The sequence below is a fragment of the Oryza brachyantha genome, chromosome 1, assembly GCF_000231095.2.
Source record: "Oryza brachyantha chromosome 1, ObraRS2, whole genome shotgun sequence".
Taxonomy (NCBI): Eukaryota; Viridiplantae; Streptophyta; class Magnoliopsida; order Poales; family Poaceae; genus Oryza; species Oryza brachyantha.
In genome coordinates, this window is record NC_023163.2 from 784,407 (window position 1) to 810,420 (window position 26,014).

The 26,014-nt window shown below is 39.5% G+C and overlaps 1 protein-coding gene and 3 pseudogenes across 1 annotated transcript; 1 reads left to right on the forward strand and 3 right to left on the reverse strand.

The window, feature by feature from the left end:
* Nucleotides 1-249: 249 nt before the first annotated feature.
* LOC102704743 lies at nt 250-3,323 on the reverse strand (annotated as a pseudogene).
* Nucleotides 3,324-4,372: 1,049 nt separating this feature from the next.
* Nucleotides 4,373-12,331, reverse strand: LOC102704459 (leucine--tRNA ligase, chloroplastic/mitochondrial). The gene is made up of 20 exons (XM_015832633.2): nt 11,992-12,331; nt 11,719-11,863; nt 11,560-11,616; nt 10,925-11,044; nt 10,618-10,722; nt 10,253-10,476; nt 10,094-10,160; nt 9,861-10,015; nt 8,917-9,178; nt 8,625-8,819; nt 7,897-7,976; nt 7,631-7,693; nt 7,470-7,551; nt 7,034-7,111; nt 6,848-6,949; nt 6,594-6,766; nt 6,351-6,528; nt 5,739-5,816; nt 4,991-5,122; nt 4,373-4,811 (listed from the first exon to the last, which is right to left on the reverse strand). The coding sequence occupies exons 1-20, from the start codon at nt 12,291-12,293 to the stop codon at nt 4,578-4,580; spliced, it is 2,832 nt and encodes a 943-aa protein (XP_015688119.1). The 5' UTR covers nt 12,294-12,331; the 3' UTR covers nt 4,373-4,577.
* Nucleotides 12,332-17,202: 4,871 nt separating this feature from the next.
* LOC102722350 lies at nt 17,203-18,866 on the reverse strand (annotated as a pseudogene).
* Nucleotides 18,867-20,071: 1,205 nt separating this feature from the next.
* LOC121054707 lies at nt 20,072-24,138 on the forward strand (annotated as a pseudogene).
* The last annotated feature ends 1,876 nt before the right edge of the window (nt 24,139-26,014 follow it).

The following is a 26,014-nucleotide window of genomic DNA, read 5'->3' on the forward strand; positions in this document are numbered from 1 at the left end:
TAGATCGATCACTCAGTGATTAGACATGATAAACTCAAACATCAAGACCTAAAACTAATCTGAGTGTTTTCTTAGTATGCCCTACTTAACTATAGATGAAATAGTAGCCCCTAATTATCCTTGGATCTGTTAGATAGCACAAGAGGCAAAAGACATAGGTTTTTTGCCGGACCCAGGGCCTTGGTGTCCATGTTAGCAGTACAAGTTACTGGAACATCAAGATCAGTCACCAAGAAAATGCATGCCGAGTCACAGATATGATATAAATCCACGATGATCAGATCAGACACACGGATGGTTACCATTCAGTTTAACTGCTACGTCGATAGTGATAAAAATATGGTCTGATAGTGCCTACAAGAGGTCTGACGGTTAACGTAAAACACTTTTAACCTTACATCTCACAGGACGGGATGGATGTAAGCAAAGCAAAGCGACATGTTAGGCGCACATGATAAATAGCAGAAATATACTACGTATCACTCATTAGTACTCCATCTGCTTGCGCTTCCCCTTGGCTCTCGCTCCTACCTTGCCCGCTTCGTCTTCAGCTCTCTACCAAAACAAAAATAAAGATGACTGTCAAACATTATGATTTAAATCTTATCCCAGCGTTGTCTATATATGCCCCAGAGCTTGACTTATACTACTTTTTTGAACACTTAACATGAGAGAAACTGTGCAGCCAGCAGTACTTCAAGGCATGCTGCTAATGAGGTTAGTAGCCATGCATGGCATCAATGTAGTTACAGGTGAATGCACAAAGGTTGTTACTGTTTCCAGCATCAGTTGAGAGCACTGTTAGCTTTCATCTTGCACTTCAGCATGCTGCATCTTTGAGAATCAACTTAGGCTTGTATCAATAATGCATTCCGTAATTGATTTCAAAACCTCTATATTCATTAGTTAGCAATTTCACTCAGTGTTGTATTGGATAAGTGAAAAAGACTCTGAAAAGAAACACTCAAGCTTAGGCTCTGCATAAATTTGTGCATTTGCATAGCGTGCATACTACCAAATAACCAAACAAACATAGCTCATACCAATTCTCAATTTTAAAATTACTACTGTCAAAGTTCAACATGAGCGGCATAATTTTCATTTGTTAAGACAAGAGAAGGAGCTTATATTGCATAAGTGAAACCAACTATAAAGAAATTATCTCCCAAAGAAAACATAACACCAACCATAAATATGAACTAAACACTCGGAAATTAATTTCCAAACCCCTACATTCATTCATCCATTAATTAAACAATTCAATCAGGTTTGTATTCGAGAAGTGAAACTTAGCGTACACTCAAAATAATTCTCTAGCAAATAAAGCATTCCACAAACATGGATATCTTAAGCTTGTCTCAGATAGGAATAGGTTGAAAGCATAATAGCACGTGGCTAAAAGTAAGAAAAAGGTCAATTAAGATAAGTATTGCGCCAAAATAGTAAGCCACAAATGCAAATGCTAGAATTGATAAGGGTATTGTACTTGTTTGCCTATATAGTAATAAAAAGCTACTAGAGCTAAGCTGCTTTTTTTTCAGATTCAGTTCAAATTTGTGCCTATGCTTAGTGCATACTCTACCAAATCATCGAACAAACTTAGGCTGATACATTACCAATTCTTAATTTGAAAATTAGCACTAGTAAAGTTTAACATGAGCATTGTAATTAATGCTCGTTGGTTAGACAAGAGAAGGAAGCATTTTATATTGGACAAATAAGCGAAACCGTCTACGGAAACATTTTCTCCACCAATGAAAACATAACATGAGCCATGAGAATGCTAGGCCTTGTTCCTGATGGGAAGACCGGAAGAGGGAGGCTGACAAAGTTCAATACATCAAAATAAATGTCTGACAAAGTTAAGAAGCCAATTTTTTTAGTTGTACATGAGGAAACTAACTTGATGTGACAAATTAACAAGTGTCCAGGTGCGAATTAAGCCTGAAACAAAGTGTAACAGTAAAACAGTTGAGGTGAAGCTAGAAGTAGTAGCAAGTACCTTGGGGTCCGATAGGTATGCAGTGAAGTCGGTAGCAAAGAAATCGGGTGTTGTCCAGCTTAAACTGCCCTCTTCAGATAACTTTGTGGAGGACAGGACCTTGTTTTGATTGATGTCGAAGCGGATCATATAATTGGCTTTGGCCACCAGATGCCCCCTACGAACAACGTTCCCAAATTCATCAAATTGTGCAGGCACACGGTCGATATCATTCAGAACGGCATACATGACCCCATCTTCGGTGATGCTGAGGACAAGGGAGACCGGAATGACATGTGGCAACCCCATTTGGTTGAAGCTCTCACTTGCCCAGATGTCTGCAACAGATAGTGCCCTTGTATCCTCCTCCCACTCCTTGAAATCTGGGGACAGTGCCCATGTCTTGAGCATCACCTCAGCTGGGGTACGATAATCTCTAGCACAGCCGAACAAGGCGATGAACTTGATGGCACCAGAGACAGGCGATGGAACGGTGGATTGATGGCATCGTCTGATGCCGGAGCTGGTGATGGACATCGCTGCAGCACCCAGCAGGCAACGGGATGAAGCCTAGCTTGGGCCCTTCCGGCGCCAGGAGGTCGTCGCAGAACAAGATGCCCTGCAGGAGATCGACCCAGCAGATGCGGCCGCCGTCCAAGGAGAAGGCTGTGTCGATCTGGAACAATTGGTCCGGACCACACAGATGTGCGGGGAGAGGGAGATGGGGAATCGACGACCTGACCCACTCACCGCCGACGCCGCAGGCCAATGACCACGTGAAGATGGTGGCCTCGGGGAGTCCATACCCCGCGAGCCCCGGCCCAGTGGAAGTGACGATATCGGCGAGGATGTAATCATCATCGCCGGCGGCGGAGCGCGGGTCGGTGACAAGGACAGCGCTGTTGCCGAGGTACACCAGCGTGGGGTCGCGGAGTGAATTGGGCAGCTGGGGGATAGCGGTGAGGGCGTCGCCATTGTTGGGCTTGGAGGCGTCGTAGAGGAGGTAGCAGCCGTGCAGACTGGAGCAGCCCGGCCGGTAGAAATCGGCGTAGATGACGACGATGCCCTTGTGGGTGCCGGAGACGTCGCCCCGGCTGACGGATCCCATCTGCAGCACGTGCGCGGGCTTCGGCGACCTCATCTGCAGGTAGCTCACCTCAGGAGGCTCGGCGAGGAACGTGATGGGTTCCATGGCCTCCATTGCCTCTCGGGGACTTAGCGCCCGCGCTCTGCTCCATCCAATGGGCATGCCGGCGGCATCTCTGCTCGTGCCATCGGCTAGCGTGCCTCCCGCGAAGAACACTACGCGATTCATCAACACAAACGGAAGCCGGTTTGCCATGGCTGCTAGGTTTGCTTTGGTTTGGTGAAGAAGGCACGAGGGCGAGAAGGCTAATCCCCCCGTGCGCGCGCGCCGGCGCGCCGCTTTCCTTTTCTTTTTTTCTACTTTACAAAATAAGTTTTTTTTAATTCTATATGCATAAATTTTGCATTTATAAATTTACATGTATAAAGGTTTTTCTATATTTAAGTTTATATATATAAACTACCCATGATAAATTTATATGTATAAAGGAAAATTACATCCTACTACTAGGTGTAGCTACTCCCTTTCATGTCTATAAAGAGAAACACTTTTATAACTGTTTCTGCTCCCACCCAACAGAAAATATTAACACTGTTAAATCTTATATAAATTATATAACTATAGTATAGAGTTTGTATTTTTTATTGGAAGAGAGCAAAAATATGTATGGAGATGTTTCTGTATATTAGATGTGAAAAGAGTAGCTATATCTGGTAGTAGGCAGAGGCTTCCCCTCTCTCTCTATATATATATATATACTCTTTTTACATCTAAGGTGTAGAAACACCTCTTTACATGTTTAAGAGCAGAAACTAAACTCGATACATATTTGTGTCATTTATATGAGATTTAACTGCTAAGTGAGATTAGAAACAAATATATATACACACCTTATAGGAGGGATGATTGGAGGTAGGATGAAAAGAAAAATTAAAATGTTTGATTATTCATACTATAACTAGTATTTGGAATCATATATTTGTGGACAAACTTCACACATTTGAAATGCTTAATGTAGAGAAACTTTAAAATTCGTGTTTTTTTAACCAAAACGTCTTAGCAAAAGGAACATCCGGCAACAAAGAGTGGTGTCCTCCCGTAGCAAAAGGAACACCTTATTTGAAAGACCGACATGGAGGGTTCTGCAGTTCTGCTCATTGTCAAATCCTCCTTGCCTACATGTGAAGCAACCATGCACTGAACAGTACATGACAAAAGAAGTCCAGAAACTGGAAAATAGGTAGTAAACATGTATTGTTAGGTCTCACAGTACATTTGCCGGTGCCAATTACAGTAACCTTGCGTTTCACTTAAAAAGGATTCTCATCCTGTGAGTTGTATTGTGAGACAACAAATTCATCTTAAAAGAAAATTATGACCCCATGTAGTAGTATCACAGAAGTTGCATGCCAACAACTACAAATGCTACAAAAGAATAGAAATTTACACATTTCTAGTGCCTCGATAATATCTACACCTATAAGCAAGGCCTTCAAGGAAGATCAACAATCAGGTCCTTGCCTTCTGTTTATCTAGTATAACATTAAGGATCCTTCCGGGCACATAAATTCTCTTCCTGATGCCCTTCTCAGTCAAATATTTGGAGAGTTTCTCATCCGAGGCTGCTATTTGGAATGCATCATCCTCAGAGCACTCTTTGTCGATAAGGATTGTGCCTCTTGTCTTCCCATTGATTTGCACTGGAAGCACAATCTTTGATTCTTTCAAGTACTCAATTTTTGCCTGACATGAAAGAAACAATCCGCTAAAATTTATAATAATTCATGGAAGGGTTTATATCATACCCATAGGTAGAGCTTTTAATATTGGACATGTTGAACACCATGAACCTATCATTGGCTGTGAAGGTAGTAATGCATCTTTCTGGCTGATGTGCAGAAGCAGGGAATGCTTAGGCTTACCTCTGGAAATTGCTCATGGGCCAATGATCTTGAGTGTCCAAGGCGAAACCAAAGCTCCTCAGCCATGTGTGGTGCAAAAGGTGAAAGCAACAAAACAAAGGATTCGATAACCGACTTTGGGTGGGCGTCCCACTGTAAGAGAATAAAGCACCATAAGAGAAGTGAAAAAAAGCATGTTAAACTGATCTTATCTTGCATTCTTTTGCACTTCAATTTGAATATTCAAGACATCATATTGGGCTTTACGGACATCAGGATTACATATTGCAAGAGGTTCTATCCAATTTACATCCTAATTTACCAAGAGCTAAGAAGAAAATGAAGTATAGGCACAAAAGTTCTTAAGCACATTTTAAGCCTTGCTGCACAAAAGCAAACATATAGGCTTGCTTGGATTTGAATAACTGTGGTAAAGACGCCAGTTCCATATTCCTGTTTTAACAACTAATCATTCACTGGCAATGATATAACAATGGATAGTTGGATACATACAGTAGAAATATTTGAGGAGAACATGTTGGAAATTCAAGGCAAATAACTTGAATTTTAACAAAGCAGCCGCATTTTTTAACTTACGTTCATATTGGAACAGTGGATACAAAAAACTATGTTTCTTATTTAAAAGCAAGTTATCTGGTATGGAACTTAAATAGCATCACAATTGGGTCTGAAATAAAATTACATAAATGATGGCACCAGCTTCATTTAAAAGTATGAAACTATGCATGTAAATATTGCTTAAGGTTACCTTGTATGCAGCATTCACAAATTCCATCATTGCAGAAATCGCAGTGTTAAATCTTGTTTCTTGAATTTCCTCTGTGACCTATAAAGCATAATAATACATTATAGTCAGGAGTGGCATCAGCCACCATCAGATCAGCACAGTAAAAGGGAAAAAATATCCTTGCAGAGTCATGTTTCACAACAAGGAGACCCTGAGAACTGTGTGATGATACAATCTTGAGACGGTACTGCAGGACCATAGGTAAGAACAGGAAAAATAAATAATATTGCCAAAACTGTTAGTGCATAGGCAAAGCTTTTCACATGATAACTGATACAAGAAGAGAATAGTTGCAAAGTACTACCATTACAATTAATCCACCTCAATATTGAAAGCACAAAAGGTTCAAATAATTGAAATGGAAGGTAGGCAGCACAGGCTGTAAAATGAATTAATAGAATTTATTCCCCAAACCGCTAGTAAAGGAATGTAGGAATTATACGCCAGGAACTTGGTAGAACTGTAGAAGTTTCCAAGCCAAACCACTAGTAAACCTAAAATTTTGAATGGCTTTTATTTCAGAGTGAAAAGTTGAAAACATGTTATGTGATCAAGTTATCAATTGTGACCTACTCTTGCAATGCATTTGTGAAGAACTCGGAGCTGATCCAAGGTTGGTTCCTCATCAGTAACTGTAGTTCCAACTCCATATGACCCATCTGATAATGGTGAACCAACTATGAGCCTCCATGTCCTTCCTAGAAACCTATGCACACCTTCGATTCCACCGGTGCTCCATGTTTTTGAATCTCTGTTGTATAAGATAGTCTATCAGACTTCTAAAATGGCTGTAACTTCATCTAAATGAATGCATACCTCAGTGGTCCCATGAACATTTCATATAAGCGGAGAGAATCAGCACCATATTCTGAAACCACGTCATCTGGGTTGATGACATTTCCTCGACTTTTACTCATTTTATAAGCACGAGCATTTAGCCGTATGTTTGTATCATCCTTCAGTACATAATGATCTCCAACTTTTGTGACCTTGAAAAATATTGAAGGAAGAAAAAAATTGAAACTCAAAAACTTTTATCATGCCAATTGAATAAAGGTATCAGAGCCCACCTTATCTGCAGGTACTTTTTCTTGGTAGCAACCAATCAAACTTGAGTCAGAATCTGCAGAAACCCATCTCCCTTCATTGTCTCTATATGCAGTGTATTCAACCTGTTATGATATTATCTGTTAGGAACACATGCACAAGATAGTAACGAACATGTGCAACTTTTGAAGGTAATTAGTTTCACCTACTTCTCCTAGTATCAGTCCTTGATTTATCAGGCAATTGAAGGGCTCTTTAGTGGAAACTACGCCAATATCAAACAGAACCTAAAAAAGAAATTAGTTAGTTTGAAGATAAGGAATGCCAAAAGGTACCAGTAGATTTGCATGTTACAGACACAAAGATAGAAATAAATTAATGGCATAATCTGGGAGGAAAAACAAATGCAAACAGTAGCTTACTTAAAAACATGCAAACAAGAAAGTGATCCCCTGTACATGGATTTCTTAACAATAAGTCAGTCCCCTCGAAAAAAGTCATATTTAATCAGCAAAATCTTATGCAATTGGACAGACAGACAAGATCAACAAACTAAACTAAATGGTTTGTGTATATTTCCACATGTCACAAACTTGCTAGTAGCATCCAACAGAATTATCAAAGAGCAGATATTTGTCCATGAACCTTATGCCAAAATCGTGCATAAAGCAAATGCAAGACAGAATGTTCAGCGCCACCAACGTAGATGTCAACTGGACCCCAATAACTGCATGATACAAAACATAAGAATAAGTAACACAGTGCATAAACATCCCTTACTGGGGTCATATGAAAGAAGGATGCACCTCTCTTTTGCCTTGTCAACCAACATACTGGCATTTTGGGGATCCATAAATCTCAAATAGTACCTGAAAACATTGAAATGTTAGGGTTTAGAAGCCACTTGTAAATTTAATAGAATACTTCAACATGGCAATAAAGATTTACAAGCCCAAATTTGTGATATCGTTAGCAATTGATATATTGAAAAAACGTTGACAAGCACAATCTATTTGGAGTCAATTATGTGAAGTATTATAAAATTATTGAAATTGCATCATGAATAAGTTACCAGCATGATCCAGCCCATTGTGGCATGGTGCTTGTTTCTCTCCTTGCAGGCTTGCCAGATAAAGGATCGATGGTTTTAACCTAAAAAGGCAGCAAACTGCTTAATAGGTTTGCTATGTATATGCAAAAGGAAACACATCTTCATGCCAACTTTGCCAAACATATAAAGATGCTAACAGGTACTCCACCCGTTCAACAATGTAAGACTTTCTAGCTTTGCGCAGATTCATATAAATGCTAATGAATCTAGACACATACAAAACATGTACATTAATCAAAGGATGAATCTAGGCATGACAAGAAAGTCTTACAATATGGAATGGAGGGAGCAGTAGCTTAAATTAGATCTCATGATACTTAAAGAACAAGGTTTTTTTCATAGGTTCTTCCAAACAATGTTAACATCAATCGATTAATTTCTATTGTACTGGTTCAAAGAGTCAAAGTCAAAGACACATAGATGGTTTGACTACTGGACCTCAGATGCAAACCATTAGCGATTAATACATCATTATCCCATATAACTTCTTAACAGTACAAATTATAGCCACAAGATTAACTTTTTTGCCTTAGTGTATTTCCCTTTTCTAACTTTTACATCAATATCCTATCTTTGTTCATCTTTCAATTACGATATGATTGATACAAACATACTGACTAGGAATGTTCTCAGCAATTACAAAAGAAAAGGCAACAAATTGTTGGCACCAAACTTCTTACAACACATACCCAATCTGTTGCCTTGGTCAGAGGGGGCTCTCCAGTACCAGTTGGAGTGAAGTCATCCAATTCAGGAAGAGTTAAGGGCAACTGATTTTCTTGAAGAGGCACCATTTCATTGGTATCATCACGGTAAATCACAGGGAAAGGCTCACCCCAATAACGCTGTCTAGCAAAAAGCCAATCTCGAAGCTTGTAGTTCACCTAATAGTTGGGTCTGCTTAATTAATTCATAGTGATAGAAGTGGCATAATTTGCATAAAGAAAGTTGTTACATGACGAAGTGGGATAAAGAAAGCACCTTTTTCTTTCCAAAGCCATTAGCCTCTACCCATTCAGTAACTTTCAAAGCAGCATCCTTGGAAAGCATACCATCAATATTTAATCCAGATGAAGAACTGGATGAGTTTATCATGATACCATCATCTGCATATGCCTCCTCGGAGTCACAATTGCCATTGAGTGGACTTACAACCTTAATGATTGGAAGTTTGTATTTCAAGGCAAATTCATGGTCACGCGAGTCATGTGAAGGCACTGCCATGATAGCCCCAGTGCCGTAGCTGAAAGGTAGCATTTAAAATTTAGAGTGCAAAACTAACAGTTGTAAAAGCAGGTTTTTCATTTCCTCAGTTATTTGTTAAATTTACTGGAAGTCAGAGATAACACCCCACAATTCAGTGGCCGATTTCCATAGGTCATGAAAAAACAACTCCGCCAGTGCCCTTCACATGCATCCAATAGAAGCAAATTCCAACTTCCAAATTAAGAAAAGGTAAAAAAAAATACTAACAATAACAAGGAAAATTAAAAGAATCATCAAAGAGAACCTAAAGCAGACAATAAATGCGACAGTTCCACATTCAGACAGTTTTGTTTAACATTACAGTAAGTAGCATAAATTGTTTATTTTTTTAAGATGTTGAATTCTATGCCCTCTGGTGACCTACAGTGTGGATTTCATATCATCATTTTTGTTTAGAAGATGAAGATGAAGATGCAAAATGTAACTTCTTTTTTTTGTCAAAAATGCAAAAGAATTGTGTTTCATTTCATTAAGGGGAAGAAAATAAAAAGGAAAAAAAATACAAGGTAGAAGAGACAAAAAAAACCTCCTACTGCAAGCCACAGACCCACATCCCAAACAACTCTGCCAGACTAGGTGCCGAGGTTTGTCAAACTACAAATCAATTTTTGAAAAATGTCACTTCTGAGTACACAGGATGGAAAGATGTTTTGACAAACCTTCCTAAAACATAATCTGCCACCCATATTGGAACTATCTCCCCAGTTGCTGGGTTCTTAGCATAAGAACCACTAAAAACTCCAGTTTTTTCCTTCTGAAGATCAGTTCTTTCCAGTTCACTCTTTCTTGCTGCGAGTTCTATATATTCCTCTACCTACATTTCCAGTTAGCCTATATTATGCTTCTAAAAATGATGACAATAATGGTGAGAAAAGGGACCAAAAAGGCATACAAGTACACGTTGTTGCTCAGATGTTAGAGATGGCAATAGAGAATGTTCAGGTGCCAGAACAAGATACCTGCAACAGAAAAGGGTGTAATTTAACATTTGCCATCTCAGCAAAGACTAATCATTTTGTGCAAATTAAAGGAAAGGATCCAGAATACACACGTTGCACCAAAAATTGTGTCAGGTCTTGTGGTGTAAACTAACAAATTAGCACCTAGATCATGTCCTTCTTTGTCCACAGCTGAGAATTCAAGCTCAGCTCCTTCTGATCTCCCTATCCAGTTTCTTTGCATATCTTTAATGCTCTCAGGCCAATCAAGTTCATCCAAATCTTCAAGAAGTCGATCAGCATAAGATGTTATCCTCAGCATCCATTGGCGCATTGGCTATACAACAAAAGATCAAATCAATCACAGCCATATGCTTTATTTTGTGTACAGGTTCTTAACAACAGGTACATTGACACGAAAGACTATAGCTGAGAGAAAAGGCTAAACTGACAATATAGTGCGGATTCTAAAAAATACCTTTCGTATAACAGGATGACCACCGCGTTCACTGACACCATCTATTACTTCTTCATTCGCCAGAACAGTTCCAAGAGCAGGGCACCAATTAACCGGTACCTCAGCCTGATTGTAAGATAGCAATGCCAGCCTAAAAATCATTGAAAACCACAAATACAACACTAAGAACATAACAGAATCCTAAAATGAATGGCAACAGTGCAGATGATAGTTGAAATAAAGGAAATGAGAAACAGGAAAAGTATCAAACAATAAACATGTTTGCAACTCAAAAGATCCAACAAGTGAGGATACTAGTAGAAATAACCTGATAGGCCAGTCCTCTTTTCAGTAATTGAAGGAAAATCCATTGTGTCCATTTGTAGTAAGTTGGTTCCGTTGTGGAAATTTCACGATCCCAGTCATATGAAAAACCTAACGATTTGAGCTGCAACACAAGAAAGCATGCTCCAATAAACCATTGGTAATCAATAAAGGAGAAAATTAGTTGCAAACTACGCCATTGATATAAAGAAGGTATTGCTTCAGTGCTGCATTAGGCTCTCAGGCTATGAACTATGGGTGTTCCTGATGAGAACTAATCAGTATATGACCAGTGATCAATGAAAGCAAGCACCTCACAACATCAGAATGTATGATTTACCTAATTATTTAATGCCATATTACCTGCATTTTATGGTTGATTAGTATTTTTCAGTCTTTGCAATGTGGATGAATGGCTAAACCATTAGGAGCTCGGTAGCAGAAGCTAAATGCAGCAAACATGCTCTGCTTTTTAATGCAACCTAGTGAAAAACTATGACCAAAATACAGTTCATACAATATGTAATTGGTAACCCAGAATAAAACATGGTGGTTTCCGGTTCAGTTGCTACAGTGGTATCACCTAAACCTGAGAAGCAAAAGAATGATGAAGATATACATGGGCATGAAGTATGACACCTGTGAGCGGAAGCGATCAATGTTTCGTTCAGTGGTAATCTTAGGGTGGGTTCCTGTCTGCGCACAATGTACATTTGGTCAGATCATAGCAGCGCATCAACACACTATAAAGAAGAATGTCCAAAATGACCCAAGTCCCACAAAAAAGAGTAAAACAACCTCGATAGCATACTGCTCAGCAGGAAGACCAAATGCATCCCATCCCATGGGATGCAACACATTGAAGCCTTGCATGCGCTTGAACCTCGACAGGATGTCGGTTGCCGTGTACCCAAGGGGGTGTCCGACATGCAGCCCAGCTCCACTGCAAGGACAATTTTGCCACAATCATGTAACAATAGACAGCATGTAGCTAATCTAATATAACCATACAATGTTCGATGAGTTCATGCATCCAATCATAATATAAAAGCTGAAGCCACCGACGGCTACCTAGGGTAGGGGAACATGTCGAGGATGTAGCACTTGGGCCTGGAGGTGTCGAGGCCGTCGCCGATGTCCGGGGTGCGGAACGTGCGGTGTTCCTCCCAGTGCCTCTGCCACCTCGGCTCGATCTCGTCGTACGGGTACGCCCTCCTCACCTGCGCCTTCCCCGCGTCTGCGTCGGCGCCGGCGCAGCAGCGGCACCAGCCAGCACTTCGCGGCAGGCGGCGGCGGCGGTGGTGGGTGAAGTCGAGGGAGGGCGGGCGCGGGTGCAGGCGGAGCTGGAGCGGGGTTGGCATCGCTAGGGCCATCGGGTGGGAGAGGAGGTTAGAGAGTGGGAGCGCGGGGGCTGTGGCCAAATAGAAGAGAGAGGAAGACGACGACCAGACCAGCCTTGCCTTTAGGATAAGGTTTTGGAATTTCCTTCCCTTTTCAAAATTAAGCATAGAAAGTTTTTTAATTTGAACTTTTGCATTTAGGTATTTATTTTAGAAGAATTTTTTTGTGCAAATGCATAAAATGTATAATTTATTTTTAAATTTCTTTAATAATTATAATTTTTTAAAAATAAAACGAATAGTGAAATGTAATTATAAAAGTCAATACCGTTAAATAATAATAGCACGGGGAGTACTGCTCAGTGCTTGCCAAAACCGTTGGGTAATAAGGTGACGCTGGTAGCCACACCGAGCTCAAACACAATTTAAAAATAACTTGATCTTTTGATAAAATTTTGATCTCTTTTTACGGTTTGCCATGGTAACCGTGCTCCAGCGGGGGAAACCATAATTATTACAAGTGCATTTTCACTCTCTTCACGCTAAATTTTGACAGATAATTTTGTTCAAATGTTAGCAGAATAAAAGATTTGGCCATAATATGAAGATTAGGGCAGAAATTCTACTGACATTTACTGGTAGAAGAATTCAGCATTGCTGCATGCAAATACGAGATATCCCATGGGGTTAGGAAGTTACATACAGTGAGACACCAAATTTATTTGCATAGAACTAATAATACATCCAAAATATTACATGTAAATCTGTAATACTCTTTGTCTAAACCTATATCTTTGAAATCATGGTATCAGCCTTCTAGTTCACTGAGATCTTTGCCTCTTCACTCTGACAAATTCCAGGTGCTAAATGCAGGGTCAAAAGAATCATGGACTAACATTGTAGGAGACTTTGGTGAGCCCTTTCTTGACTCTCATGTTTTTGACTTGAAACATTGCAAATGAGATCAGCCTCCAAATCTATTATACATAAATGGCAGGATCCATATCGCAATATTCAGTCACCAGCCAAAGAATAGCATCAAAGTAATGGTTTGCACAAAACATTTAAGAACAAGTAAATGGAAATGAACCGATACAAGCACAGAGACTAACAAAATGCATCTGGATGCAAAAGTTTCATGGTCACAAGACAGAAATATCATTTGCATGATCGTAATGACCAATGCTGAGGAGAACTGTTTAAATCTTGCTCAAAGTATCATTGTTCAGCTTCACAGATGCCACTCAACTGTTCCGGTCCCTTTACTGGATAGTTATTAGTTTCAAGCTAGTATCACAATCATCATCTGTGATTTGTGATTAAGCCTTCAGGTATTTTCGATAGGTCTGAGAAAATCCACCCGGTGGAAAATACCACAAAAATATACTCACAAGCATTACCTTTTTATGTTATTGATGTTTGAGATGTCAGCAACATGTGTACCACCACAAGGACCACAGGGTGATCACCAACTTCTACAATGTGCTATCCTGAAACAAAAACATTAAGCCATCAACAATGATAATAATTCATGAATAGTTGACAAACAAAGAGGGTGACATGATTCATCACACTACTTAGAATTGGTGGTGTCAAGTAAGAAAAAGAATTTGGAATTAGCATTACATATCATTTGGTTATTTAGGACATAAGATAGTTTGTTGATACTTGGGGTGATTGTTTGGCCTTTTCATTAGAAAAGTCAAATGGCACATTTGCAAAAAATAAAAATTTGATATATGTATTCGTAATAATGTAAAAGTTAAGGCTAGAAAATAAATTTTGGTGAAAAAAAACCTCACAATCAACACCAAATTTAAGATCAAAAATCAAAATTTTAGCTTATAAGTATAGACATAAGTGAAAAGATGAGAGTTTGATTTCTTTGATAATTCATGATGAGTTCACATATAAGAGGAACTCAGCTGCCACATTAATGGAGATGTTTGTGCATCTGTTCAGAGGAAACTAAGTGGGATAGCTTTGGATAAGCCATTCGAATATAGAAAAATTAAGCATGATTTAGGGTCAACTTTAGAATTAGGCCGCGTTCGGTATAAGGAGGGATGAGAGTTAGTTTTTCGGTACGAAAAACATAGTAATAGATTAATACATGATTAATTAATTATTACGTATGAAAACAATATAAAATAGATTAATATGGGGTGAGAGAGAGGATGAAGCTGTGGGAGGAGGGAGGAGAGAGCAGTGGGTCTCATTTAAAGCTGACGTGGGTCCTATTTTTAAGTAGTTTGTACTGTAAAACAAGTGACATTTAGAGTGGTTTTATCTACGTGGCATATGGGGGAGTACTCTGCAGTGAATACCCTGAGCCTAGCTCGTCATGCAGTACATAGTACATAGATCTCGATCTCGTGTAGCAGCGGCATGCTGTTTGCTTGCCATCCGCCAATCCATTCCTCCACATCACACGCACCATCGCACAAAAGAATACTACTATCTCCATCCTAAAATAATGTTATTTTCTAGTTTTTAGTATATAAATGTTTGACCATTTGTCTTATTTAAAAAATTTGTAGAAAAACTTAAAAACAGTCACGTGTAAAGTACTATTCACGTTTTATAATCTAGTAACAATGAAAATATTAATAATAAAAAAATTTCAAATAAAACTAAGAGTCAAATATTGTATCTTAAAAACTAAAAAATAAACTTAATTTAGGATGGAGGGTGGAGGGGAGCGCGCATCTTGCTCGGCCTCCACCGCCTATCACTGACGGTGCCATATATACATAATCGGTCGAGAGACGAGCGAGCAAGTGAAGTGAAGTCGTTGGACCCATCGGGGGTGCAAAGTAGGAACTTTGCAGCCCGGCTGCACACAAATTTTTTCCCTCTTGTAGTCCGGTGTCAGCGACTTGACTGTTACGCTTAAACATCTAAGTTTGGATTAAAATAAATAATATTAAGATAAAAATTGTCCCCTGCGAACATCATACAGCTAAAATCACACCTTCCAATATAACATCTAGATCACTGAGAGAGATATAAAGTAGTCAATCACAAGCAAGTGTGTTAATCAGTCCGTCACACGTATGATCAAACGCCCGAAGATTCTTACTTTAAATTGCCGAGAGAGATATAAAGTAGACAATTATGAGCAAGCTTGCTATTCAGTTTGGTCATACACACATCAAACACCCGAAGATGCTGACTGCCACATACCCAGTGACTGAAAACAATAATCCACTCGGATCCTCAATTATATTCCACTCGTACTAGTGAATGGTTAGCCAGAAAGATCTAACCAGCCATGCTCCTCTTGGTAGATGCTTACTTAGCATTGGAAGTATATGGTATTCGTAAGCTTGGTTACCCAAGTTCACAAACATCTAATCAAGGGTGAAACCTCAGTTTAGATCTTTCATGGGAGTCCTATACATCTCCAATCCACCATTTTATCACTTGCAGCAATCACATCCATGTTAATAGTTCTTATGTGGAAGAGAATTCGTTAGGACTCAAGTCCTACGCTCCTCTAAAGGACCCTGTCTCCCCGTACGACACGTGTCCTGTCACAATCTCAAAGCAAACATGCCTCCGTTCTCTCATATTGTATTTTTACTTGATGCCATTAGGAACAAAGTAAATAGGGATTTGCTCTCGAAGACGCCGTAAGTCGTGGCTGCGGAGGCTCGTATGGTGATTAGATAAATTGAGATTTAAGATATTTCCTTCATTTTACATTATAAGTAAATTTTACTTATACTATAAAATGAAGGAAATATCTTAAATCTCAATTGATATAATGTAAAAAATTTTATTTTGTTCCTAATGTAAAATGAAGGAAAATATCTTAAATCTCAAATTATCTAATGTAAAATATTTTACTTTGTTCCTAATGTAAAATGAAGGAAATATTTTAAATCTCAATTTATCTAATAAACCATACGAGCCTCCGCAGCCACGACTTGCAGCGTCTTCGAGAGCAAATCCCTATTTACTTTGTTCCTAATGGCATCAAGTAAAAAATACAATCTGAGAGAACGGAGGCAGGTTTGCTTTATGATTGTGACAGGACACGTGTCGTACGGGAGACAAGGTCCTTCAGAGGAACGTAGGACTTCGGTCCTAGCGAATTCTCTTCCTTCTTACGTGGAAGGATTTAATTTACTGGCAAGCTAAGCCGAACCTAAAATAGATACAGGCCAATACTCAAGGATAACCATTTGTAGAGGGTATTTTGCATGAAGCCAATTTTGGTTACAACGATTTTGCAACATATTTTTAAACTCATTAGAACATGTACAACTAATAGAGTATTATAACATTTTGTAATAAACATTTCGCAATAGACACGCTATCTCCTCCGTATCTGAGTGCCTTCGACATATAGGAGGGATGAGGGAGTATCCAGTAGTAGGAGGGACGGCTGTGTTCGACAGTTACAGTCAGATAATTAGCCAGCGAGGATAACGTAATAATAGATTAGTATAAGATTAATTAATTATTAGGTATAAAAATTTATGGATCAATATGATTTTTAAAGCAACTTTTTCTATAAAAAAATTCACAAAAATACCTCGTTTAGCAGTTTGGAAAGCGTGCGCGTAAAAAAAGAGGAATTTGGGTTAGGGTGTGTTTGGTTTGCTATATATGCCTGGATGGAAGATAGACGTCTATGTTTTAATGTGTTCGGTTCGTGGGTGAAACACAAAGATGCTGAATGGGTATATCCAGTCAAATTGGCTGAATGAGCTCATACACCCTCACTAACCGTAATCATTAGTGATTGTTCAGTAATAAGTAATAATTAGCTTGTTTTATCACAGTAATTAACCAGTTTAAACTAGTGTTAATTAATAATGATAGATATATTTAGTTGTTAATTTATACTAATTACGATAAGATATATTATGATTAATTTATATTATTATGTATTAGTAATTCAATATGATCATCTCATACATCTTCATCCATCCAACCAAAAAAAAATTAGATCATCCCATTCATCCAACCAATCATAAAACTGGATTACCATATCTCTAAAATTATATATTATGCATGACCACATCCCATCCCACCTTAACCATTATCCCATCTTAGCCATTAACCAAACACATCCTTAGTAATGACCACCAACCAATCGAACCCTTAGTAATCTGTCTGCCGAACGCGGCCATGATCTGGTGTTAAGCGCACAGATAAATACTAGCGTCATTCCATCTGCTTACGCTTCTTCCCCTTGGTGCTTGCGCTTGCTTCTTCAGCTCTCTGCCAAAACAAAATAAAGATGACTGTCAGACATTATGATTTAAGACTGTTCCCAGTGCTATATGTACGCCAAAGCTTGAATTATAACTTTTCAAAACTTTTAAGGTGGAAAAGACCATGTTAACCATGCAAAAACTAGACCTTGTTCCTGATGGGGAGACGGTAAAGAGTGAAGCTGGCACACATATGGCATGCTAAGCTGTGTTTAAATGATTGGCAAAACTAAGAAGTCAATTTTTTTTAGTTAGTTATACAAGTGAAATTAACTTGATAAATTCAGAAGTCGATTTTTTTAGTTATTTTTACAAGTGAAACTAACTTCACGTGACAAATTAACACAAGTGTCCATCTATCGATTAAGTCGAAGAAGTTCTGTAAAACAAGTAAAGCAGTTGAGATGAATGAAGTACCTTGTGGTCCTGTAGGTATGCACTGAAGTCAACAGCTATGATGTTGGGCATTGTCCAACGCCAATCGCGGCTTTCAGCGACCCTTGTGGAGGACAAGACCTTGTTCTGCACAATGTCGAAGCGGATCATATAACTGCCTCTGTGCACAAGAAGTTGCTGATTATCATCAGCAAGGAACCCGAATTCATCGACTTGCTCTGGTATCTCCTCGATATCATTAAGAACGGCATACATGACGCCATCTTCGGTCGGGCTGAGGAGAGGTGAAAACGGCATAAAGATCAGGTGGCAGCCCCATTTGCTTGTAGCTGTCACTCTCCCATATATCGCCTACAGACAGTGGCTTGCTATCCTCCTTCCAGTCCTTGAAATCAGGAGACAGTGCCCATGTCGTGAGCATCACCTCCTTGGGGGGAGGAGCGTTTGGGCCCCAGCCGACGTCCAGGGCGACGAACTTGATGACACCGGAGACGCAGGCGATGGAGCGGTGGGCTATTGGCATCACCACATGGCGGCGTTTGTGGTGGACATCGCGGCAGCACCCAGGAGGCAACGGGATGAACGATAGACTGGGGCCCTGCGGCGCCATGAGGTGGTCGCAGAGCAGGATGCCCTGCAGGAGATCAACCCAGCAGATGCGGCCGCCGTCCAAGGAGAAGGCCATGTCGATCTCGAAGAAGTAGCTGGGGCCGCATAGATGTGCAGGGAGCGGCAGCTGAAGAATCGACGACGGGACCCACTCGCCGTCCTTGTTGTTGAGGGGCCACGCGAAGATCTTGGCCTCGGGGAGCGCGGGTCGGCCGGCGGCTGTGCTGGAGGGGCCGCCCGCGATATCTGCGAGGATGTAACCATCGCCGGCGTCGTCGGCGACGACGACAGCGGTGTGGTCCCCGAGGGGCACCAGCGTGGGGGGGGTCGTAAGATTCGTCGGGGAGTAGGGGGGTTGCGGTGAGAGCGCCATTGTTGTAGAGCAGGTAGTATCCTATTCGAGAGGCAGCTAGGTAGCCGCTGAAGCACATAACGATGATGCCCTTGTGGGTGCTGGAGATGATGCCGCCTCGCAATCTTCCCATCCACACCGGGTGCGCGGGCGCCGCCGGCACCGCCATGTGCAGATTGCTTACTTGAGGGGGCTCGGCGAGGAGGAGATGGGGCTCCACGGCCGACGCTACCTCCTGGGGATTCAGCAGCGGCGATTGATCCCATCCGGTAAACACGCGGCTTGTGCCTATGAGTTGCACTGAGCGTCGGAGCAAGACACACGGAGGAGGAGGGGCGAGAGGATGGGGGGTTGCCTCCATTGATTAGGTCAGCTAGGGTTTCCTGCACTGGAGGGGGTGAAAGGGAAGCCCACACGGTTGATGTGCTACCCGAAAAAAATAGATCTTCATGGACCAGCTGCAGCTGCAGCGTGAACCGACCTATTTCCTTTCTTCTTCAATATTGCCATGTTTTGAAACTACCTCTTACCTTTAAAACTTGTTGAAATTCTGTATTGTCATGTTTTGAAATATTATACTCTTGTAGACTGAGAGAATTCTAGTAGGAAGATCAATGGCAACGCTGGATCAATAATCAGGTCCATGCATGCCTTCTGTTTATTTACTACTCTCCGTTTTTTTATACGACATAGTTGATTTTTAGGTTCACATTTGATTATTCATTTTATTTAAAATGTTTATTCAAATATACAAAATTATAAGTCATGCTTAAAGTTTCTATTATAATAAATTATATTATAAGAACTAATTAATAACTATATAATTTTTAAATGAGACGAATTGTCTGGACATAAAAGTTAATTGTGTCATGTATAAAAATATGAAGGGAGTATAACATTAAGGACCCTTTCGGGCACTTAAAGTCATGTAAAAAATACGAAGAGAGTATAACCTTAAGGGCCTTTCCGAGCACGTAAATTCTCTTCCTGATGCCCTTTGTCTGCCGAGGCTGCTATTTAGAATGCATCATCCTCATAGCACTCTTTGTCAATAAGGATTGTACCCCTACTCTTCCCATTGATTTGCATTGTAAGCACGATCTTTGATTCTTCCAAGTACTCGATCGAATTTTGCCTGACAGGAAAGAAATAATTCACCAAATTTTATGGTAATGCATGGAAGAATTTATATTATACGCATAGGTAGAATTTTTAAAATCAACACCATGAACTTACCATTTGCTGTGAAGGTAATGCAGTCTTTCTGGCTTAATTACCTCTGGAAATGGCTCGTGGGCCAATGATCTTGAGTGTCCAAGGCGAAACCAAAGCTCCTCAGCCATGTGTGGCGCAAGCAACAAAACAAAGGATTCAATAACCGACTTTGGTTGGGTGTCCCACTGTAAGAGAAGAAAGCAAAATTAATAAGAGAAGTCAAAAAAAGGTGTCCGCTAGATGACAGGTTTTGTTGCCAATGCCAGGTTATGTCCCAGTTTAGCGAGTAAGAACTTACTAAGGTCAGTCTCAGTGAAGGTTTATTTATATTAAATTTGGTGTCACATCAGATAAGATGATGATATGTCAAGAAATTAATTAAGAGAGAGATCAGAGCCGTTTTATCCCGACGAAACGCTTCTGGCATCGTTTCCAACAAGAGGAAACCCGAATGAAACGTGACTGAGACCTTCAGCTTCGTTTCAACTAATTTTTTTTTTTTTGATCCTGTACGCCTGTCTCCGCCGGCTCTATCTCCGTCGGCGTTGTCTACCTGATTAGTGAATAACGAAGTTCACTTGGCATTTTTTTTTCTCGGCCATGGTTGGCATTATTTTTTGTGAGTGAAGGGATGTACTGTTGCGTATCGAAGTGAATGAGAGCTAGTTAACCATATACACCACTCAAGCTTTCCTCCTTAGGCCTTGTTTATTTCAGCTTAATATTATTATAATCTAGATTATTGAGTCAGATTACTATAAGCTAGATTGTTATAATATGTAATAGAATAAGATGTGAGTTGTTTCTTTCCTAGATTATTAGAGCATAGATTATTGGGTTTGCAAGTTTATAGAGGGAGTGGGTTGGCATGGTGTGTAATTTTTCACCCAATAATCTAGAAAAAGCTCACCTAAATGAGCTTAGCAGATTATAATAAGCTAGACTCTAGATTATAATAAGCTACTTCAATAATTTGTTTGTTTCTTTCAGCTTACTCTCAATAATCTAGATTATAATAATCTAAAGCTGAAAGAAACAGGGTCTTCGTAAGACACAAAGCAAACCAACTCCTCTATTCACTAGCTCATAACCAATTCTACAAAGTAATTAGCACCAACATTATAAAGCGGTGTCCCTGATACTGATCTACCAACAGTGTTTTTCTCAGACTTCGCATCACATAATCTACATAAGGTTCTTAACCACGTTGCTACAAAGCATCATGAAGACCATAGTTATAATGACTCTTTCAATTCTACAAATATTATGTTTAACGATGATGGAGTGGTTACTATACATAATGCTAATATAGTGTCATTTGGTGCTGATCCATGTGCCTTGGATTATAACAGTGTGAGGACGAGGAGGTAAAATAATATGTGGACACAGATACGCTGGTCGGGCTTTTCATTGGCGTGGCCATTGATAAACAGCTAAAGCTAGTACAAACGAGTTATGTAAGCCCAACTACACTTGAAGAGATACATGACCTTAAAAAATTACGCGACATGGACTGACCATATATGGTCTATCAAGACTTGAAAGAAGAGTGTAGTACCTTTCCGGAAAAAAGGGGAAAGTTAGACCTTCATATATGACATGTTGTGTTGCTCTACTAATTGTAAGTAATAGGACCTACTTCAAGTAATATCTTTTCTCATTTTGGATATGGAAGTGACTAACTGTAGTGGTGCTGCATTGGTTCACATGTTGTTATCTTGGACTGTATTGAAGGGAATGGCTTGCAAGTGAATGACGCTGGTAGAATGTATATGTACAATGATGACAAGATCAAGGGACTTCTTAAAGAAAATCCAAATAATAGGATAAACAAACGGAGGGGTCCGATGACATCGAAGCCCTAGAGGCTTTTATTGTAAGTACTGAAGACATGTTCATCTGTTAAAGTTTTATAATTATGACTGCGCCAGATTGACTTTGTATTTTTTTTTTGTGTCCATTTCAGTTTAAGAATTGGGAGGATACTTGTTATGCAAAATTTGTAGAAGTGCCCGAGAGTACTGAGGTGCCTGAGAGGATTGAGGTGATTGAGGTAAGTATCCATGCCCCTTTAGTTATTCAATATTTGTAGTGGTTTGTGAGATTGACTTATGCTATCCTTTTATCTCTAGTGTATTGATATAGAGAAAGAGTACCAGGAGCATGTCTTAGATAGAACCCGCAACAAATGTGTCTTGGATTTTGATGAGTTCAGTGTGGATGAGAAGACATATGTTGAATGCTTCCAACCCTTGAGTTATATGCATTCAAAGATACTGCATCTAGTATGCCACCTATGGTCACTGGATTGGAAAGACAAAATCATCTTGAGCGCATATGCTGCTGTAAGTACTTATTCAATGGATTTTTTTATGTTGTAAGTACTTTTCCAATAACTTATTCAAGAACTTTATGTTGTCTCTTTGATGATTCCAGTCTGAATTGCTGGGCCAACGCAATGGAACTGCCTGTTTGGACAAAGAGCTAACAACAGAGAAAATGAAGAGCGTGAAGCAGGTTTGTTCATTATTTTACCGGATCTTTGTATTTCAATGTTATTGGCTCCATGTGTTTGACAGTAGATTTTGTTTTCGGATATTCATTCCTATAGTTAATGAGGGTCACTTGTCCTTGTTGGTTGTTACCACTACACCAGAAAATGTACATATTCTTGATTCCGTACCTTTGAGACATCAATCGGAGGCAGCTGATGTGATAGATAGACTGACGGAACATTTGAGCAGTAAGCACGACATTAATATCTCTGGGTATACTAAAGATGCGCCAAATGTTAAGCCTCAAGATAACAAGTAAGTGGATGACACTTTTGTTGTCTGTGTTTAAAATAAACTGAAAACTGGTAGATGCTCACCTTTTTATGTGGTTTTCATGTTTTATTATATATCAAAGGGTTCGAGAATAGAGACATATTTGACATCAACCGGGTAAACATTCAAGTTTTGTTCTATTCCAAATCTAGAACAAATGATTTATTATGCCTAGGGTTTGACACGGTTCTTAACTGAAACGTGTTTCAGTTGGTTTCAGTCACATTCTTAGGTTAACTGAATTGAGCACCTTTAGGCCATTCAAATTTGATTAAGTTGAATTCAAATAAGCAATACGTAACCTAAGCTCTAGTACACATAACCAAGTTTAGAAATGCAACCAAGTTATAAACTTTTTATTTTGGAAGTCTCATTTTAAAAGTGCTCAAAGTTAGTGTTTCAGTGCTGTCCAAAGGAACTTAACTGAAACTGGATTTCAGTTAAGGGCAGATTTTATTAGGGTAAATTTAGGGTATTTAAACTTGTTCAATTTGATTTCAAAACACCAATTTACTTGATCCTATATCCAAGTTTTGAAATGCATCTACTTTGGACAACTTTTGTTTTGAAAAACTCACTTTAAAATGCATCTATTTTGGACAAATGCATGCAGGAAGCAGTGCTCATGTTCCGAAAGAAGCTTTCCGTGGAACTACGCCACCATAAGACGAACCAAGCACGAGCTGTGGAACTACGCCAACATAAGAGGAACCGAGCACGAGCAGTTGGCCCAATCAATGAAGTTACACCACCTGCACTTTAGCCAATCCATGACATTGAAGTTGAAGAGATACATAATGAGGAAAAACAGTTAGTGGATGACAGTGATGATAAGGAAGGCAAAGGCACAGGCCGTGATGCAGTCAATGATGAGAAGAGTGCTGGAAGTGATGCAAACAAAAGCGCATCAGGCAATGATGAGAAGAGTGCTGCCGAGAATGAGACCTCTGTGGAATCCACATTGCCAGCTGATGAGGATGATGCTGGTGAGGACGATGATAATGCACTCATTTCACCACCTGCACTCGTTTCACCACCAGGAAAGCGAGTGCGCAGGAAGACTGCTCCTAATAGCAGTAAGCATGACCCCCCGAAATTTGAAGTAGCTACACAACTGACTGCTAAAAAGAGAGCTGAGGTCTACCATTATGTCAAAGAATACTGTTAAGTTTGTGGATGATTATAGTTTGTTGATCCTATACGCATGTCTCTGCCGGCTCTCTCTCCGTCGGCGTTGTCTACCTGATTAGTGAATAATGAAATTCACTTGGCATTATTTTTTTTCTGGGCCATGGTTGGCATTATTTTTGGTTGCCTGTGCATGTGTACATATATATGTGTAGAACTGTTTATGTTCGATAGATTTTAGATGCTAAGTCACAGATTTGGCTGTTATGTAGAATTATCTGTGCATGTGTTAACACCAAAACTTGAAATTTCCTTATTGAATTCGGCTAAGAAAAGACGCAATCAGCCAATGAAGATTTTATCCAGAAGAGACCGAATTCAAGGTGGAATAGTGAAGACAAGGCATGACAGCGTAAATTTATCTATTAATTAGAGTTAGTTAGGATTTTCCTTTATCTTTAAGGGAGTTAGAGTCCTATCGGGACTTGTTTGTTTTCTTTTATCTATTAGAAACCGTGTTGTGTTAGAGGTAGAGCTTGTTATTTTCTTTTATCTATTAGGAGTCATGTGCGTGTTCAACATGGACTACTGTCCACCCGAGGATATAAATATGTATGCTCGGGGTCATTGTAGATCATCTACAATCAGATCAACTAAATTTCGGCGCATCGTCACCCTCTTTTTCGAGGTTTTTAACTCCAGCAGAACTTGGCACCTGACGCGGGGCTGCATCGTCTCGATGTAATCGCGTCGACTAGATTAGAACTATCTTGGTTCGGTCCGATCTTCTAATCTGGTTATACGATTACTAGTTATCGTATCAGTTCAACTTGAGTTACTTCTGTATCTCGGGTTGATCTGGTCGACCACTTTGGGCGATTTACATTGGTTTGATATTTGCTGTTTGACATATTCAATCTAATAATGTCTCGGTTCGGTCCGATATAGTAGATTGCTTTTATCATATGGTTTATATCAGATCAATGTATTTTGCTCATTGTTTTATCGGAGTACCAGCCGATAAATTATCCATCATCGGCTCATCGGCTTAATAGCAATCTAGATCTGTTTAGTATCTAGCTTGACATTGTTAGGCGTAATCTTGAACTGTCTTGGTTAAGTCCGATCTTCTATGGTTACTCTTAGTAATCTAGGTTAGATATTTTATAGATCTTGATCGTTTTGTCAGTCGTTTATAGCCGATGATATTTGCCGATCCACATGTAGCCGATTGATTTACTGCATTATTTTTATACCAATCGGCTTGATTCATTTAGATCAGCAGTTATTTATGTTGCATCAGCTTATGAGATTTACATGTCAATTGACTTTCAGCCGATCGCAATACATGATTCATTGTTTATTTAACTATTTGAGTTTATATATATTGGATTCTCAGTCGATTCAAACTTTAAATAGCCTATCGATTAGCCTATCGGCTAAACTATACCTCATCAACATCCGATCGGTTGGTTTCACAGTTACATATCGGCTCGATAGCCGATCAGCTTGTTTCACTGTTTATCTTATCAGTTGTAGGATCAAACTGACTGGCACGCCCGCGCAACTTCTAAGAATTTAGGTCCTGCACTAGAGTTGTCTAAGATTGACTCTCAGACCTACATGTGTGACACGTCATCAAATCACATTTTGACGTCAACAGCATGACACATTCTATTATGTTGTATTTCAGATAAATTTGATTAGTGATGAAAATTATTAATTTGTTAATGCATGTTGTTATCACATTATCAGCGCATACCAATAATCTTAAAGATTTGGCAAATCAGTTGCAAGTAGTGACTAAAAGAAGCAACACACGATGGTAGCATTATTTTAAACTACAAATGAATCATTTGTTGAATCATCCAAACTGAGTATCTCACAGTGATATGCATGCAGGAAAAATACAAGTATGTTTTCTTTTGTTGATTTCATTAATAAAAAGATAATCAAACATATAATTAGCATGCTGATACAGTAACATTTCTTCTGTTT

Excerpts from the sequence above, each read along its gene's own strand:
- LOC102704459 (XM_015832633.2), bottom strand. The coding sequence starts at position 12,293 with ATGGCCCTAGCGATGCCAACCCCGCTCCAGCTCCGCCTGCACCCGCGC. Across the intron at positions 11,045-11,559 it reads TTGATCGCTTCCGCTCACAG|CTCAAATCGTTAGGTTTTTC; the intron begins GTGTCATACTTC and ends CTTGTGTTGCAG. Across the intron at positions 10,723-10,924 it reads AAAGAGGACTGGCCTATCAG|GCTGAGGTACCGGTTAATTG; the intron begins GTTATTTCTACT and ends TCTTACAATCAG.